The sequence below is a fragment of the Bombus bifarius genome, unplaced genomic scaffold, assembly GCF_011952205.1.
Source record: "Bombus bifarius isolate JDL3187 unplaced genomic scaffold, Bbif_JDL3187 scf7180000009670_frag, whole genome shotgun sequence".
Taxonomy (NCBI): Eukaryota; Metazoa; Arthropoda; class Insecta; order Hymenoptera; family Apidae; genus Bombus; species Bombus bifarius.
The window spans coordinates 1-20,267 of NW_022885267.1; the positions used below are offsets into that span (position 1 = coordinate 1).

General features: G+C 33.6%; 3 protein-coding genes and 1 pseudogene across 4 annotated transcripts; 2 read left to right on the forward strand and 2 right to left on the reverse strand.

The window, feature by feature from the left end:
- The first annotated feature begins 572 nt into the window (after nt 1-572).
- LOC117215492 (protein odd-skipped-like) lies at nt 573-3,944 on the forward strand. Of its 2 annotated transcripts, none has more exons than XR_004489131.1 (2): nt 573-810; nt 888-1,025. XR_004489131.1 is itself a non-coding variant. In XM_033461854.1 (2 exons), the coding sequence occupies exons 1-2, from the start codon at nt 705-707 to the stop codon at nt 1,422-1,424; spliced, it is 579 nt and encodes a 192-aa protein (XP_033317745.1). In that variant the 5' UTR covers nt 587-704; the 3' UTR covers nt 1,425-3,944. The 2 variants fall into 2 exon arrangements, 1 of the variants encoding a protein (XP_033317745.1); XM_033461854.1 differs by having other exon boundaries at nt 587-746; nt 888-3,944.
- A 269-nt stretch (nt 3,945-4,213) lies between these two features.
- LOC117215493 (adrenodoxin-like protein 2, mitochondrial) lies at nt 4,214-6,089 on the reverse strand. The gene is made up of 4 exons (XM_033461855.1): nt 5,739-6,089; nt 5,211-5,323; nt 4,914-5,046; nt 4,214-4,546 (listed from the first exon to the last, which is right to left on the reverse strand). The coding sequence occupies exons 1-4, from the start codon at nt 5,885-5,887 to the stop codon at nt 4,456-4,458; spliced, it is 486 nt and encodes a 161-aa protein (XP_033317746.1). The 5' UTR covers nt 5,888-6,089; the 3' UTR covers nt 4,214-4,455.
- A 525-nt stretch (nt 6,090-6,614) lies between these two features.
- LOC117215495 (survival motor neuron protein-like) lies at nt 6,615-13,600 on the forward strand. The gene is made up of 7 exons (XM_033461856.1): nt 6,615-7,067; nt 7,257-7,439; nt 7,565-7,659; nt 12,551-12,573; nt 12,961-13,258; nt 13,379-13,458; nt 13,527-13,600. Exons 1-7 carry the CDS (start codon nt 7,023-7,025, stop codon nt 13,583-13,585), a joined length of 783 nt encoding a protein of 260 aa, XP_033317747.1. The 5' UTR covers nt 6,615-7,022; the 3' UTR covers nt 13,586-13,600.
- Nucleotides 13,601-14,878: 1,278 nt separating this feature from the next.
- LOC117215496 lies at nt 14,879-17,753 on the reverse strand (annotated as a pseudogene).
- Between the last annotated feature and the right edge of the window lie 2,514 nt (nt 17,754-20,267).

Below are 20,267 nucleotides of genomic sequence, written 5' to 3' on the forward strand. Positions count from 1 at the left end.
GAAACCAGGATTTTTCACATTTTTAAGAAGCGTTATAATTATATTGCTGATCTTTATACGTTCGTGCGAAATTGAAAAGTACGCAAATGGCGCAAAATGCATAAAATGCGCTAAAATATACGTATATAAGAAAACAAATCTCGATTAAAATTTTATTTCTTTGATTATGTTCGTAAAACTACAAACTTGTATAAAAATACGCATTCTAGTTATAAGTGTTAAAACATTCGATCTAGTCCTTATCACATTCATGAAAACCTCCATTTAACCATTCGTTGTATCAACAAACATTCATATGCAAAACTTACCACCTACCACATCCTCCGCGTATTAATATAATCCCCTTTTATAAATTATACACTTTAGAATGGACTGGTTGGGTCAGAGTCATATAAGCTTACAAGTTCTCGAGGAGTTCTACCGAAGTTACATTTACGTTTGCATAATTTCACCGAAAAAGATACTCTGTAGAATGACAGGTTCGTTTGTTTATGTGATCCGCGATCGCAACTATTTCAAGGGGATTTTATAAATAACCATACACACGATATTCAGTGTATTTTCGTATTCTCGTTTATTTTTGGGAGATTTGTAAAACTGTTGAACAAAATAATTGAGTAACGATTATATTTGCTGAGAAAAAGTCTTTTTCTCTGTACCCCTCCTTCTACTTCAAGCATGTAGTATTGACAATAAGATTGACAATGGCTGAAAGTAATCCAAAAGAGTTTTCACCATGGTTATCGGTAACGAAAAAGATTTGAATCATCTTTAATACTTATTCGTAACTAGAATCATTTCAACTAAAATGTAAATTCTTATATTATAACTTTTTTAATTTGTTATGGCCCCTGACTACAACCTAACCTATCATTCTTATTTCGTAGGAGAAGACGAATGCCGTGAAGGCGTTAGCGCGCGAACAGTGCGAAGCGGCGGTACAGCTGCAGCGTCAGCAGCAGCTGCAACAGCACCAGAACCAGCCCCAGCTACAACAGCAACAACAACTACGTGGCCCGTTAACCATCCACCATGCTGGCTGCCCAACGAAAGTCGGGCCCGTGACGAACCAACTAAATACCAGCCACGCAACGCACGGCCGAGCTGCACAGTACCAACACTATCATCACCATCATCATCATCGACACGTGTCAATGTCTCCACCGCCCTTGTTGCTCTCATCGCCAGCTCCGATCGCGGCGACGCACAATCATCTGAACGTGAGCGGACACAGAAACGTGGTTACGCCACCGGATATACCAGCAGATAGATCGCCACCGAGTCCTGGAAATAAGCTAAATAGATCGCAGCATTTGCCACGGGAAGCAACCGGCAGCGTCAGTCCTGGTCTTCCGGCTGCCACATTGGATCTAAGTAGCGCAGCAACCACCAATAGTCCGCATGAATTGTCCACGTTAGTTTAGAAATTTGGTCCGAACATTATATCTTCACATAGGATTGGAGATTAATAGTTGATAGTTAATTTACACATCGATCTTTTTATTTGTAAATTGGGTCGTGGTTTAGAGTTGGTTTGTAAAAATTCGGTCCTAATTGTTAAATGATGAATATTGATTAAGAATAATAGGCATTGATGTACCAATCTTTTTTTAACTTATATACTTGAGCACACGCATTGGAGATTTCACTTTTATTCAGTGAAACAGCAACTTCATTACTCGCTTATTCAATACGGCAATTGCATATATTTCATGGACATTTTAACAATGTTTTGAATAATTTCTAACGGTACAATTGTGATGAAGTGAAAAAAATCGTGATAAGAAACAGAGAGAAAAGTTGCTCGTTAATGAATATTGACCAGAAATAAAGTAATTTCTAAAGAATATCCCGAAGACGTCGTAGATATTACGAAAGGAATGATTAATTTATACCCGCCTGTATCTTGCCATTACCATACTATTATTATTATTATTAATATTGTTAGTAGTACTTGATTACATTATTATTAATATTAATATTATTGCCTTATTATTATTAATGTTATGGAACCTCTAGTCCTAGGTTACTTTCGCTGCCACGAAAGGATAAGATTTTCGAATTTTTTACTATTACGTGTAATTCAAGTTTTCCTGTTGCGCATGCGCAGTAGAAAGAAAGTTAGCGGAACTCAAATCTCGAACTATAGAGAGTTGAAAAGTAGTAAAAGTAAAAAAGCACGAATAACATTTGTATTTGTGCTGGATTAAGTTTGATAATTGAAAATTGAGTTTGATGATAACATTTTTTTCGTATTCGCTTTGGTAAATATTAGTTTTATTTAAAATTGAACAAAGCATTTTATGTTTTTCAAATACGGTACATAATCGTAATATCGAATTTTGTAAACTGATAGTAAGAAACTCTATAATTCGAGACTGGAACTTTGATCAAGTTCACATTGAACGTAAACTGACTTAATTTTGTTATTTAAGCGTGTATACTATACGTGTTTGTTCCTTCTTCTCTTGTGCGCAGGCTATAGCTTAATTACTTCCAATAAACGCAGTTATATCGAATCAATGACCGATACAAATTTAGATATTAGGATTATTTAAACAAGAGATTAAAAACTAAAAAGTATTGTTTTTATACTGCATATGTACATATGCAATATGAACGACAGTTTGTGTAATAATATGTACCCCTCTTCTTAGTTTACTTTTGTATATTTTGCGACATTTGATATTAATTTTATGAGGAACGTACTTACACTTTATCTTTGTAATTAAATGTGAAATGAAAGAAAAGAAATGACATGAGAAAAGGAAATTCGATGTATGAGTATATACGAATTGACGGAATTAAAATTTAACGCTATATTTAAATAGAAGACGTGAAATATCTTGTCATCTTAAAATAACTTGATCATTCCTATTCTTTTACATAAAAACACTTTTCGACTGTAACTTAAGAAACATGTCTGCTAACGTGAAACGTGCCAGAAAAAATTAACAACTTCCATTAAATTGGCAAATTTCTCATTAATATCGTAAAACTCGCGTTTACAAAGATCAGATCAGTGTACATAATATACAAAACAAATGCAGAATATATAAATATAGCACATACGTTCTGAATTATATTCGAATTGGGCAGGGTAACCAAGTGAAAATATGTAAATTTCACGATGTGTAATGTACACTTTATCGAATTTGTAAGTAGTGTAGAAATAGAATATTTTACACGTAACAAAATATACAAACGACAATACACAAGTTAAATTATTTGTTAGATCCATGTATAACAAGCATAGTACAAAAGTGTTTTAGCTTTATGTACTGGTAATTATGAGAAATACCAACTTAATAGATGTATTTGGTATGTACCTAGTTAAGAAAACAATAAATTATTCTGAACAGATAAAGCGTTTAGTAGCTTGTGAAGTATGAATTTTCGAAAACGTAAGTATTTTATATCTAAGTAGTTAAGAAACGCGAGCAAGGGAAATCAAACAAAGGAACAAAGTTTTTTTGTTTAAAAATATTTAATTTGTTGTTCTATTATCCGAGGTTAGAAGCGATAATGTACAAAATCTGAATAAATAAGATTCTTCAATATTATTGAATTTTAATTCTAGGGTAAAGTAATATATCCGCATATTTTATTTATATACAATATGTATAAATAATGATGTGATTTGACTAATTTTGTTGAAAGAATATTTGTACTTTTTACGTAAAACTTCAGTCTTTTACAAACTTTCTTGTAATTAATAAACCAGTAAACACAATATTAATAAAATCTATTAAAATTATAAACAAACTCATAAGTTTTAATTTTAGTCCTTAAAGGTTGAAATATTTTGCTCCAATGTCGAGACATTTGTTTTAATCCAAAACATTACTATACTGAATCGATAATGTTGCATGTGCCACGAAAATGATGATAGTGTCAGATAACTTGTTGTGAAACGAAAAAGCATTGCATGTACATTTCTGTTGTTTTGTTGACCATGAGTTTGATGATCTTTTAAACTTGCCCATAGCTAAGAAATCAAACAGTATATCTAAACGAAATTAATTTCAAATTATTTTTTAGGTTCTAAGCTTTTATCTAATCTTTCAGAAGTTGCAAAATTTATTCCACAAGAGTCTTTTTTATCATAACCAAGTACACATCTTAAAACCATTTAAGTCTTCCTTAGTAATTTCTTCTTATCTTTAATAGTAACGAAAATAATTTAGATGAACGTTTTAAAATTGACACCCTGTATATTAAAAATAAAAGATATATTTTCTTCATAATTGGATAGGCTTTTTACAATGGCAATGTACAAATATCAAAATTGCAATTATACTATAACATATGTATATATATAAGCTTCACATTTAAACACAAGATTCTTTATTATATTTTTTTAATACCAATATTTTAATAATTATAACAAGGGTTTTTTAACAAGAGATGTACAACATTGTATACAAATTTTCAAAAACCTATAGATAATTTCAGTTATGCTCTTGCATCATTAATTGTTGATGGAACTCTTACCTCAATTCCATCTAGTTCCTTAGACATTACTATTTGACAGCCTAGCCGTGACCTGAAATTAAATATTATATAACTGAATATGTCAATAAATATATTTATTGCTATACAAATTAATACTAATACACAATAAGATTTCTATTTATCCATTTGAAAATCAACATTGTAAATATGCTAATTCCAACATAGATTTGTAATGATTATAGGGTCATAAATAAAAAACTATGAAAATTTATTATAATTTCAGTTTCGTAGTATTCAGAGATAGCGATTTGAAATTCTACATTGAGATGCAGATTTCGAAATACCCAATACTAACCTGTTTTTACATAAATTTAAATAGAAAAATTCACTTTATAAAATATTAAAAGGTAATAGAATTAATAATGTGAATGATTTGATACTGATTATTATGAACTAACGTATCTGTTAATTCATATGCTAAATCCAACATGTCTAATTCTTCATCTGTTGGTTTGTCAGGAAGTGCATCATAAACTTCTTTCGAAAATATTAAATGGCACGTACTACAAGTTAATGTTCCTTCACAAGCACCTATATCAATTATATTTTAAGATTACAACATACTTATATAATAAAGTATCAAAAGTTAAAAATAATAAGAATATTAAACTTGATAAAAATGAAAATTTTCAAATATTTTCTACCTCAAAATTATTTATTTTAAATTAAGTAAATTACGCTTCTTTAAAACATACCATATCCATCTAAATCAATTTCATCATTTACTACTATGTCTAATATAGTATCTCCAACTTTCCCTTTTGCTTTGATTCTCTCTCCACTTGCTTTAACAAACGTTATATTTACTCTGAAAATAATATTTATGAAAGATAAAAATTATCTCAATATAATTATTTTCTTTATTTTTTGTGTTTCTTCAATTAATCTTCTCTTAATTATACCTTAATTATATGTATCACTTATGATAATAGAAATAATTTAAAAATAAGATATACTTGTCTTAATAATACATAAATAAAATTCGTATATCATATATTTATAACAGTGTTATATTTTTAGTTGTTCACTGTCAATGTTGTTCTTATTAATACTATTCTATTAATACTATGTTATTTTTCTAGATGTTATACTCCTACAAAGAGAAAAATTTCTTAGACATTATTATTAGCATTATTATTTTGACACCAATTTTATATTGGAAGGTAAGTACTGAAATTCTATTAAAAAAAGAAGGAAAGCACAAGAAAATTTGTATCACTTACTCTTGTTTTTCTGAAAGTGGTTGCGTGGTCGATATTCCTCTTGTTGCCTGCAAAAAGGGCAACGTTGTGTTGCTTGTATATTTTGAATAATTTGATGCAATACCGAGAATTGATCTCGAAAATTTTTGTAATTGATTTACTAACGCCATTCCACTGTCATAAATATCATGAGTATGGGACACCCTGACCGAACACCAGATAAGTATTGCGGAAAATATCAATTGTAGATCAATTGTACTTTGTACAAAAACTTTCACGGCATTCTTCGGCTGCTATACTGGGACGTTCCTTTACTGTGATAGGTTATAAAACGATTCCTAACACAAGTGACGTATCCCTACCGGACACGTGCTCTTCGGGCCACACGTTTTATGATACAAGACCAGCAAAATGATCAATGTGTAATTTTACATATCTTACATTTTTTCCAAATGAAATATTGTTTTTATTAAACGTTTAAAACCTCAGGCAACATTTATTTCATCTGATTTCAGTTTTACAAATATATATCTATAATACATATCTGTATAAATTACGGTCTGGTTATATCAAACAGGGACCGACACTCGCTAGGGAAAACTGCCCAAAAATTGAATCGTAAAAACCAATATGAAAGACAACAAATTTCTCGTTCTGCGGAACAAATAGAAATGAGCAGAGTATCTTTATCTTTATCTGAGACATTCAAAGCGTATCACGCATACGCTAAACCTGAAGAAAACTTTCTTGTCTTCCATGTTCATTTTTCCCTTTCCATTTCCGAACGGTTTCTTCTATATTTATTTATATGTTCGTGATTGATGCTATTGACAACATACAACTAAGGGGAAATACGAATAGTAATAGATAGATGTATAATTCATTATGCAATTTTATAGAATTAAATCTTATTTATCTTCAGATATAAAAACTATATTTACCAGCTGAAACACTAACGCATATGCAGTATAATATAATCTACTTAACAATCTCGTTTTAGTTATAATATGTGATTAATTCTTTTGCTATTTCGCTATAAACAGTTTCTTGTGCATACAATATTTTTTTATAGTATTCTAATATATTGTTAGATATTGTAAAGAAAGTAAAATACAGTTATTGAAGTTTGGGAACATTCAATGTTAACCTTGCTTCAAAAAATAACCTTTCGAATGAATGGGGAATAGATTTTTAGTATTATAGTTGGTATAATGTCATCATTGTTTACAATGTGTTAGAGTTAAAGAAATGAGACAAATTAATATTTCAGAAGCAAATTCAATATTTAAATGATGTTATTTTAAAATGGCAGATGATATGAATGTTCTTTTTATACGAGGAAATGGAAACGTATGTATGGTAATGGAAACGTAATGGTTTTAACATTATTTTAGTACAAGATCTTAGCATAATAGTAATTAACAGTATCCACTACCTTTTAGTCAATTTTTGAAAAATGACATATATGATAATTTGCAATAGTTTGATAATAAAATACTTGTATCAATATTAATAACGTATAATTTGCTATCTCAAAAGGATACAGACACAGCCAATGATAATGTTTGGGATGATAGTGCATTAATAGAAGCATATGATAAAGCAATAAATTTAGCAAAAGAAGAAGTTATCAAGCGAATGGGAATGGATGTTGGAAATTCTCAACCGAAAGAAAACCTACAAAATCTTAAGCAGCCTAAACACGCAAGTAAATTACACAAGGTTGTGATTTTGATAGAATATTACAAATTTGATACAGAATATTATTAAATATATTGATTAAGAAGCAAATTATTTTATTTTGCTATTTACTTATATTTATTTGTATACACATCTTTTCTCTATAGAAATGGATCATAGGAGCACCTTATCGTGCAATATACAAAGAGGATGGAGAAATTTATGAGGCTATAATATCAAAAATTTACGAAAACAATGGCACGTGTTGAAGTGGTTACCACTTCTAAGAAAACTCTACATCTGGTCTTTTTTAGTTTTCTCAAGCACTGAAGCCATCGACAGCGTGTAGACAAAAGACTGCGACGAAGTCAGGCCATAAACAGTAGACAGGCGACGTTGGCTTCGGGGTTTTTCAGTTATTAGGTAACACAGCTAGCGTGCGGATCTGGACCAGCTCAAATTGTATTTTTACTTATTACACTTCTATTTAAATATATTTTCTACCTTACAATTTATCCACGTGTTTTCTCTGTTTACACACCGAATAACCTCAACAGGTTATGGGCCCAGGGCTGAAAATTGCAAGGTAGCAACGTGAAATGAATAAATTGTTAAAGTGTTGTGCTTAGTAAAATAAGGGATAGTGCTAAAATGGAATCAGCAAGTGCGAAGGTCGAGATGTTACGCGGCGAAGAAAATTGGCTCCAGTGGCGTTTTGTTATGCGTACACTTTTGGAGGAAGACGACGACCTGATCAACGTGTGTGAAGGGAATTTGTGTCATCCAGGTAACAGCGCGGAGAAAGAAATAGCTCGTGGAAGATTTTTGAAAGCAGATCGATTAGCGAGAAAATTAATCGTGACCTCAGTAGGAAAGAAACCGTTGGATCTTCTTTTATGTTGCACGACAGCACATGAAATGTGAAAAAAGCTGAATACAGTATATGACATGAAGTCGGATGAGAATTTAAATATGGTCCAGAAGCAGTTCTTCGATTTTAAATGGGAAGAATCTGAAAATGTCTCTTACAACCTATCAAAGTTGGAACTCATAGCGGCGAAGATGAAAGTCCTTGGGAGTGAAATTGGCGAGAAAATGCTGATAACACGCATTTTATCGGTGTTACCAAACAAATTCGATCATTTTCACAGTGCGTGGGATTCCGTAGAAGAAGAAAAGAAGACCTTAGACAGGCTTAGTACCAGGCTGATGACGGAAGAAATTAGATGGAAGAAAGACGACCAGGAAACATCGGTGGCACTGGTAACGAAAGGTAATAATTATAAAAGGGAACAGCAGAAGCAGTCAAGTAAACGCGAATACGAGAAACAAGGACCAAGTTGCTTTAACTGTGGAAAAGTTGGCCATCTAAAGAAGGATTGCTTTAGATGCTTTATATGCAAAAGGAAAGGCCACACCAGCAAAAACTGTTTTAAAAATAACAAAAGAAGCAACAGTAGAGACAACCAGGAACCTAGAAACCAAAATCGGGATCACAGCGGAATTGGTCTATTAGGAAGTACCTCAGCGATACAAACGGCAAACCCTGATGTTTGGATAATCGACTCAGGAGCTACGGATCACATGACAGGACGACGGGAATGGTTCAGCGTTTTCGAAGAATTCGATAACACGGTGAAGATAGAGATCGGCGATGGTACGTTCATGGATGCGTGCGGCAAAGGAAAAATCAGAGTAGAGACTTTTGTGGACGGCAAATGGGTAACATGTACAATGAACGATGTTCTATACGTACCAGGTATGAAAAGAAATCTGTTTTCGATTAGATCTGTCGCAAGAAGGGGCATAGATTTTTGTATTTCAAAGGAAGGGACCAATTGCATATTTTTACAAAATCAGAAAATAATAGCAAGAGGTTCTGTTATCGGAAATTTGTATAAAGTAGATATGCGAGTTATCATACCGTCAGTTTGTAATTTTAGCAATAGAGCGGAGTCAAACGCGGACACATTGCAGTTATGGCACGAACGGCTATGTCATCAGAACATCAGACATGTTAAAGAATTCTTAAAGAATTCAAATATGAAAGTTGTAGAGGATAATAACTTTTTCTGTGAAGGTTGCGCGTACGGGAAACAGCATAGATCGAGTTTTCACGAGAAAATCAATCGGGCGAATAAACCTCGCGAAATTATTTATACGGATGTATGTGGACCTATGGAAGTCGAGTCATTAGGCAAGAAACTGTATTTTCTGACATTTAAAGATGATTTTTCAAAATTCACAAAGATTTACTTCTTACGACGTAAGTCAGAAGTAATTGAAAAACTAAAAACCTTTTGCCTAGAAGTTGAAAATCAATTTAAGGATAAAATTAAAGAAATTCATAGTGATGGAGGGAAAGAATTCCAAAATAAAGAAGTCAAAGAATTTTTAAGAAGTCAGGGAATTAGGCACACGATTAACGTCCCATACACTCCTGAACAGAATGGTGTCGCAGAAAGGGAAAATAGAACAATAGTAGAGGCAGGTCGGTCGATGCTATATTCGAAACCAAATCTACCGCTGTTCTTATGGGCCGAAGCCATGAACACAGCAGTACATGTCATAAATAAGACGGGGCCGACAAGACAAGATAAGAAAACACCATATAAACTGTGGTACGGGAAACCGTCGAATTTAGAAAAGTTTAGGGTTTTCGGTACTGAGTGCTTTGCTCACATACCTGCGGAGAAAAGGACAAAACTTGACAAAAAGGCTAACAAAGGATATTTGGTAGGCTATTTAGATGACGGACGAGGGTATCGAGTGTACGTGCCAACAGTAAAAAATGTAATATTAAGCCGTGACGTAATATTTAAGCCTGAACTAGAAAATGCAAAATTCGTAAAATTAAGTTTACCGAAAATTGTCGAGCGCGAAGATGTGAGTGCGCAGAGCGATGGAGCATGTACGTATGAAAGTGCAGAGAGTGAACATGAAAAACAACCTCATGGAACTAGCGACAATGTGAGACAATTGAGAGATAGAGATAAGATCAAACGAACCGATTTTTATGGTAACCCAGTAACGTACGTAGCGGAAAAATTACCGGTGGATTTTAACGAAGCGATGAGATCCGAAAAGAAAGAGTTATGGGAAACAGCTATGAATGATGAAATGAAATCGCACCATGAAAATAAGACGTGGATACTTGTAGAAAAACCTAAAGATCAGAAGGTACTTAGCAATAGGTGGGTTTTAACGATAAAGCTAAATCCGGACAACTCGGAACGATACAAAGCGCGACTTGTAATAAAAGGGTGTTCACAGAAAGAAGGCATAGATTATAAGGAAACATATAGTCCCGTTGCTCGGTTTGGCACAATTAGATTAATGCTCAGTATTGCAGCCAAAAATAATTTACACCTCGGACAGTTCGACATTAAAACCGCATTCTTATATGGAAGTCTGAAAGAAGATATTTATATGAAACAACCTAAAGGTTATGATGATGGTACAAATCGGGTTTGTAAATTGCTAAAAAGCCTATATGGCTTAAAGCAGTCTCCAAGATGTTGGACGGAACGTTTCACAAAATTTATCTCGAACTTAAAATTTTATCAGAGTAACGCAGATCCTTGTTTTTATATTTATACAGAAGACGACAAATTAATGTTGATGACCATATACGTAGACGATGGACTGGTAGCAGCTTCAGACGAATCTTTAATTGATAAATTCTTCGATGATTTAAATAAAGAATTCAAAATTACGAGTTCGAAAGAAGTAAAGAGTTTTCTTGGACTTGAAATTAATAGATTAGAAGATGGTTCAATATTCATTCATCAGAGTAGGTATATCGAAAACATATTGGAAAAATTTAATATGAATGAGGCAAACAGTGTTTCTACACCTATCGAGACTAATTGGAACGAAAGTAACATAGGCGATAATGATTGTAACGCACCATACAGAGAAGCCGTAGGGAACTTAATGTTTTTACAAACCGTAAGTAGGCCAGATATTAGTTTTGCAATAAATATAGCGGCGAGACACTTAGAGAATCCAAACCAGTATCAATGGAAATTAGTCAAACGAATTTTGCGCTACATAAAAGGGACCGCAGACATGGGACTCTTATATACAAAAGCAGGCAGTCTCGAAACCTTTAGCGACGCTGACTATGCAGGCGACAAAGAAACAAGAAAGTCGACATCAGGCGTTGTATGTAAGTATGCGAATGCGGCCATCACATGGCAATGTAAGCGACAACAATGTATAGCTCTATCTACGACCGAAGCTGAATATGTCAGTGCAGCCTCAGGAGCGAAAGAAATTATGTGGCTAAAGAAAATATTTCTTGAATGTAAATTAGAGATCCTTAAGTATATGCTATGTGTAGACAATACTAGTGCCGTGAAATTAATTAAGAATCCAGAATTCCATCAAAGAAGTAAGCATATTGACGTAAGATATCATTTCTTGCGAGATTTATACAATAGAGGCGAAATTGATATAACGTATGTAACAAGCGAAGAGCAATTGGCAGATATATGTACAAAGGCGTTGCCAAAACCGAGATTTGAATATTTAAGGAAAAAGTTAGGTTTGAAAAGTAAAAAAGATATTAAGAGGTAATTGTTTGTAAACATGTAGAGTTTTTAGGGAGGGTGTCGAAGTGATTATTACTTCTCAAAAAAAAAGAGGAAAAACTCTACATGATCTGTTTAGTCTTCTAGTTTTTTTTTGTGTAATAAATTAATTTGTATGGAAAAGAGAAAGGCGGCTGGCAAATGTACTTGAGAAGGCATTGACAAATTAATTTTCAGATATTTACGACAAGAGTTAGAAAATATTAAGAGATAATTTGTAAATTTGAGATAATTGTTTGTAGGGATGTAGAGTTTTAGGGAGGGTGTTGAAGTGGTTACCACTTCTAAGAAAACTCTACATCTGGTCTTTTTTAGTTTTCTCAAGCACTGAAGCCATCGACAGCGTGTAGACAAAAGACTGCGACGAAGTCAGGCCATAAACAGTAGACAGGCGACGTTGGCTTCGGGGTTTTTCAGTTATTAGGTAACACAGCTAGCGTGCGGATCTGGACCAGCTCAAATTGTATTTTTACTTATTACACTTCTATTTAAATATATTTTCTACCTTACAATTTATCCACGTGTTTTCTCTGTTTACACACCGAATAACCTCAACAGCACGTGTGTTGTAAAATTTGTAGGTAATACCTTTAGCATGATGGTTATGTCAATTAAGAAATGTACTAAAAATACATATATATATGAAGTAAAGGCTTTCGCATAGTCTATCACAGTGTCATTCAGCAGGTCCTTAACTGGGCAGGAGTACCTGTCAATGTCTATGGGGAGACCCGTGGGATATAGGGTCATGAACCATAAACATGCATGTTACTTATTGTTCATTATTAGCTGCGTGGAATATAATTCTCCTCATTAGACGAGTGATTATTACTACATATATCAAGGCAAACATTTATATATATACATTTATGCACGGGAAATTCTAATACATTGCCTGTAAGGACAGTAACTGAATGGCACTCAGTCATTCTATTAAATGACAAAAATTTCTTTTACTCTGTGTTTAGGCTATGGTAATACAGAGAAAGTCGAGTTGAGTTCTCTTTTAGAATCAGAAGGTTTGCAAAGTCAAATAGCACAACAAAAGAAATCTTTGGAAGAGAAATTCAATGAAGAGAACGATGAGACTTGTGAGACTAATTTTTCTACAAATGTAAATTCGAAAAAATATAATGTAGCAAAAATGGATTGTGACTCTGAAGAAGCAAATGCGTATAAACATCACTTCATACCGGGACCATCTTTCAATTCGATGACTGATATAATGCCACCTGCACCTCCTTTACCACCACAATTAATGGCCAAGTAAGTACAATTTAAAAATTCTAATGGAATGCTGAATACTTCTAATATTAATAAGTAATTTGGAATAAGTTTAACATTTTATTTGGAAAAAAAATACGAAATTTTAATAAAATGTACTAGATTACCAGATAATGATACAGACGCACTTTCAAGTATGTTGATGTCATGGTATATTAGTGGTTACATGGTATATTACACAGGTAATTATTTCATATAAGTGTTTTATTGTATAATAAATTTTCAATGGACTATGTTATTTCTTTTGTAGGTTATTATCATGGTTTGAAACAAGCAAGAAACAATCAAGAGAACAGGAAGAACTGTTGATTATATCAATTTTTTCAATAACAATATAACAATAATATAAGATATAATAAAATATAAAACTCATTGTATTTATTTACTTCAATTATTTGAAATAAAGAACAGCTTTATTTTCATATAAGACTTTAAGACTTTTTTAAAAATAATTACTAAGATAAGAAAACATAAAAAACATATTTTTGATAAAATACACTCACATATATATGTCGGGTTATCATTAGGATTTAAGGCTCGTAATGATCCTTCGTTTGAATTAGCCATTGTTTTACGAAACGGGGGAATATATTTACGCGAATAAACAAGATTTTACAGAATATTATGAATAATGAGTTTAATAAATAATAAGATTAACAAACGATAAGTTTAACTAATAATTAGATTAAAGATTAATAAGTTTAACGAACAATAAGAGGAACGAATAATATGTCTTACGAATAATGAATTTAACGTATAATGAGATTAACGATTGATAGGTTTCACGAATAATGAATTTAATTAACGCTATTAACAATGTTCCGGGGTTCAAACGAATCCACGGTCAACGGGATAACTCTTTACTATGTGTAGAATAATTTTAAACACAAAATACAATTGCTGAGACACTCGGTAAATTGCTCGATGTATCACTTTCCAAGGCGATCACACGAATGAATATCTGATGAAAATCTTTTTCGCTATACGACTGCATTGGTTTGTTATATGCTCGCTGGAAACATCGAGAAGGTTCCAATCGTTGTTGCTAGGCAAATTCTGTCAAAAGTTTGTTGTATACTCTTTGGAAACATCGAGAAAGATTCAAACGCCGTTACTAGGCAGTTTCTGTCTGGAGATTGATTCCTAATACAACGTGTGTCCCATTATATCGACATCTCTAAAGTACAATTCTATGTGATTTCTAGGGAGAACAATACAACCGATCCACACCTTCGTCAGGAAAAACGTTTATCCCGTGACCGTGGCTACGTTCGGCGACCAGTTGTCACCTCGAACCCACTTTCGCTTTCACAAATATCAAACAATTACAAATGACAATTGCTTAATTACAGTTATGATAAAATCTAGGCTAAAGCATTAGAAGGCTTCCTCAAAATTGCAAAGGGAAGGCTCCGGTTTTCCTTTCATCTCCGACATATATAATACAAGGATATAATACAACCGAACATTTTAAACTTAGGCTATAGCGCGTGCGCGCACATACACGCACACACATGACACACATGCGCGCATACACACATGCACACACATGCGAATGATTTCTCGAACGATAATACATTTATTTATATTTTTCAATATCTGTCCTTACGATTGCGTATTTATTTGTTCCACGTATCATATTTATCCATTTGCATAACTGTAGGTGACATTTTTTTAAACAATTTTGCTAATATTTCATAACTTTTTAATTCATATTTCAAAGTGGTAACAGGTGTTTCTTTCTTTTCAAGTCTCCTCCATATCGGGCTTATTTCTAGTAGCCACGCTTGCTTACAAAGCAATTTTATATCTGCACAAGAATATCTTTCAGTACATTTTACTATGTGGTTTACAATATCTAATATTTTTTAATAAGTGGTTGCTAAGGTATAATTTGAATATACCAAGTCGAGCAACTTCATTGGGTAATGATACGTATATTTGCTTTTCGAGACGCCTGAGTAAAGCTGCATCAATGCCCCTAATAACATATTTACAATAAATATTATCGTTCTATTATACTAATAATAATGAAGGAATACTTCAAACAACACAATAACATATTTGGAATTTGGAGAAATATTACGATATTTTCTACTTAGAAAACATTGAAATAACGTGATATACGTACCAAGGGGAATTAGTTGTAGCCAGAAGAACTACATTAGAATTCTCATTAGACACTAATCCATCCAATCTAGAAAGAAGTTCTGACCTGAATCTCTTTGCAGGTTCAGACAATATACAGTCTCCTTTATTTGTGGCGATCCAGTCAATCTCGTCGATAAAAATAATTGTAGGCGAATGACTATAGGCAAGTTCAAATAAAACCTGTTCAGTTTAACAAATGTATTATTCATTAAATATTATATTCGAAATTCCTTAAATTCATTGCCTCATCACGAATATGATATCATTTCGTTTTCCAAACAACTATTCTATTTATATATAAATGACGAAAAATAAAATCAAATCTTTTTATACCTAGAATCTCTCCTTCATAGACAAAGGAACAAAGAAACTTACATAGACAAAGCAACTTACACGTATATACTTCTCGGAATCGCCTCTCCATTTGCTGACCAATGAGCTGGCAGTTATGTTAAAAAAAGGTGCAATGGCATTCTGTCGCGACTGCCTTCGCTAACTTCGTTTTCCCTGTTTTGTATATTTCTTGTAAACACGTACAGAAATGAAAAGAATACGAGTATCTTACCTGTACCAGGTGGGCCGTACAGCAAAATACCTTTCCAGGGGGAAAACGGGCCATCAAAAAAGATATGATACTTAAGGGGATACACAACGGCCTCCTTAACAGCGGTTTTACATTCCTCTAGGCCTATAACGTCATCCCAATGTACATTTAATTTGTTTACTATGATCTCCTGTGACGATACAAAGATAAAATGGCGTCTTCTCTATATTAAGTAAGTGTTACGTAATTTGATATTTGAAGCGTTACTGAAATCACGTCATTGTCGATATACGTTGGACGGTTTATCGACGGGAATTTTATCGTTTAAAAGCTTTACGATACGTATATTAATCGAAAATAACTTACGCATGAGATGTCCTCAGCAATCTTTCGTAATTCCGGATTATCTGAATAAAGCTTTGCAATGCATTTCAATATCTTCGATTGCATGGATTGTTCCATTGGGACGTTAAATAGCTCTTCTGATGAACGTCCATCACTCTCATTGGGGAATATTGACGTCACTGTCATTGCGAGATTAATATGATTCGCATTGTCATCAGTTATCTTCTGCTGTAGATTCGTCTCTTTCACAGGCTCACTTCTCGCTTGTTTACTAACAGATTTGGCTTTTGTCTCAATACTTCTACAAACACTGGATCATATTGTAATACGATACGTTGAATACGATACGTTGAATACGTTGAATACCGTTTAATATCGTTAAATAATTTAAATTCTTACGTTTTGCTTGCATTTGTCACTTCCCTCGTCATTTCCCTTCCAGTTATTTTCTTACACAATATGGGATATTTTTGAAATTTCATCTTGTAATAATTTTCATACTCTGCAACGATAATTTCCAAATCGATGTTGTCGCAAACCCGATGTTCGGGAGATAGACGAGCTTCCCGGAATAATACATCGCTAACGTCTATATACATAAAAAAATGTAGTTTTTAATTAATTATAGTTTTTAACTAATTAAAAATATTTTTCGCAATGACTGAACACTATAAGATAACCATCAAACAACTGTTTTATCTCTAGGTAAGACAGGCAAAAGAATGTATTTACTATATAAATCCTCGAAGATAATTTCTTGTCTTCTGCTTTTTAATTTCCAATTTTTAGATGGATAAGAATAATTTGAATTTATACTTCATATATTTGTTTATAACTAGTTAATCTACATAATCGATTGAGTTATTCTTAACTACTGAATTACCGATGTCGAATTTTCAAATTTGGTTTCGCCTTCTCTTTCCATGATGTCCACTGATTTCTATTTCGATTGGTCACTGACACTATTCAAAAGAATTGGAACTAGGAATATATTTTAATTATAATATACTCACCCATTGTGTTCCAAATAATCACATACAAGGTATAATATGTTCCGATGACGTTCCGAAATACGACTCTCCTCCTAATGCAACATGGATATAGAAAGATGGATGCAACATGGAAATAGAAAGAGAACACCATGTATAGATACTTCCTGTCCATGTTTAATCAGGCATGCACACTAGTGGACACTGACGCTGCTCGTATACCGCTGTTACATATTTCCTGTACAAGTGCGCGTCATTAGACAAGGACGGAACATCCTCTCTCTACTTCTCTATCGCGTTTTTAGTTCGCTCACGCGCTCTGTACTCATATCTATTACATTTCCACCCTAGGCAGCGGCCGTGCAGTGACTTACAAAAGTTCCGAACGGTTCCATCCTGGGCGGACGGTTAATTGCGTTCGGTACTTCGAGGCAGGAAGGTGAGTGCAGAATCGCTCCTCTTAGTACTCTTATTAGAAGTGTTATCATGGAATATAAGTTTTTTCAATAAATTCTTATCGTTTTACGATCTTTCTAGAATACAATGACGTCAGCAATCGATCATTTTCGCGAATTTATTGTAAATTAATTGGGGGAATATCTGGAGTTCTTTATCGGTTTCGACTGTAAAATCAGCAACTATTCGAATTTTTCATTCATAATTGTGACATTTTCGACACTTCCGTTGCCAAGACCCTCTTGAGAGATTTTTGGCACGTTCCATCACCCTTGTTAAACGAGTGCACATTGGTGGATATATTGATTTTAAAAACCAATACGTGTACGAGATTTATTATCTCACTGGGACAAAGAAATCCGTTTTATTCGCGAATTTTCCGTGTTTCTTCTTAATTTTCGTGAGTGTCTGGCGCGGAGCATTATTTGAATGAACTTTTCATCGTTCAGATTATATTTCGTTTAAAAAGATTGAAATTGATGTCGAGAAGAAATGAAACAAGGTGCTCGGGCATTCCATCGTTTCCCGGGGAAAGAGAAATATGAAAAAAACGGTCGTTCTTCCTTCTGCCATTTTCGTCCATTACCAAAATGGTATGACCCAAATGTCCCGGGCCGTGAATCAATCAAGCGAATTTTGAATAATTTTTGAATAATATCCAGTTAATAATTTGTGAAACAAATTAATTTCATTTTATCGTTGGAAACAAATTAGTTGGATTTTTCTTTCTTTAGCAGTTTTCGCCTGAGTTGACCTGACGTGCTACTTCAGTTTCCATCATCGCTTCTCGAAACTTCCAACGTCCTTGGTGTTGGAGTCTCCTTGACCAGGTGAGTACATAGTTTCTAGATACTCGTCGCTGTTCATCCTTACGAGCCTCTCGAGAAAAATCCGCAGTTAATATTCTGCTAATCCCTGCTGCTTTTAAAGACCATAAGTAGTCGTCCGTAAGGTTTAAAAGATTTCGAGTAGATTTGTATTACGTATTTTATCTTCTAATTTTTAAAGAGAGGGTCGTGTTTAATCAATTGAAAATGACGAAACTGTAATGGGACATTATTATCAAATATTAAACGTGGTTCCATTGGGTACTTTTATGGTCTTTGCGAGATATATATGCGTTATACGTTGCTACTAGCAACGCGTAGCGATGAACGATGGAGAGCAGTACCTTCGTTATCTCGTCTCGGTTGTGTACATATCAGTAATGCACAGTACTCGTACTAAATATCTTACAAATTCCATACAGATTTTCAGATTAGTTTCGAATAATACCAACACGACCATGATAGTCACAGTACAGTATTAAATGGTGCCACTATGCATAATACACTCCTAAAATGTCTCTACAAATATATTTGTCCGAATATTTTTGTCAGCTACTATATCCTAACCACGGTTTATTAAACAATATATAGATTTAAAAAAGAATATATAACGATATTACTTGTTTAGGCTAGATTGGTTTAACTTGTATAGTTTTAGTAACTGTGTAAGATCAAACAAGAACTTATCGTTAGTTTGGCGAGATCTGATTACACGAAGCAACATAATTGCTTTGAAACTCAGGACAGAAAACAATGTCAACCGGTAGACGCGTTTGTCTGGTGAACGTGTAACGCGTGAATAATAGATAGCGACAATCACGCGAACGCTAGTTACAGCTGACTTGGCTTACATTGTAGCATTCAAACTAGAGTATACGAGCCGTAAGCACTATTGAAAGTTCAAAGGCCGACTAGTGAGCTTCATCCTATCTCATTTTTTAATCAGGCGATGGATCGACGAATCGTATTGATTTCGAGGATTATTATAGTTCTGTGGAAATTTTAAAGCGTGGTTTGTCTAATCTTGTCTCGTTAGCTACAGACTCTTTGGCGAGCAGCCTGAAACTTGATCCAGTTTCGAGAAAATGAAAAATTCGTTTCTTCTCTTTGCTTCCCTGTTCCGTCTTTCCTCCTTTTTCCCTTTTTACATCGCGTTAGGACCCGTTAAATAATATTGACTGCCGTGGACGCTGGCTGAGAAGTGCACTTTATAACTAGCTTTGAAATCACTGACGTCGATGAGGACAAAGGTAAGTTAGAGGGTCATTTATCTGAGCTGGTGTTATTCGACCTGAACCCTGCAGCTTTTCAGAGTTTCTTTCGTTTTTCTTTTAAGAGCAGAGATGTTAACTGGTCTCTCGTTACGTGTAAGAAGTATGTACTAAAGCTTATTTATCACCAATTGGTTGCTCAAAGTCGAGATATACATACCTATATTATATTAATACGTTACAGAAGATTACGCGTTAGTTAGCTTATGAGAATTTATAGTGTGTCACAGATCACAAAAGCAGAATGACTACTTTTTCATAAACGATATATGTATATGAATTGAAAGTTTAACTATTACGTCACATACTTCTCTCGATAAAGGTCGTCGAGTGCATATTGTTAAAGAATATTAGCCATTTGAATTCAATAGTTTCGAAGATACTAATGCTTCTGTGAAGTTTTTGCAG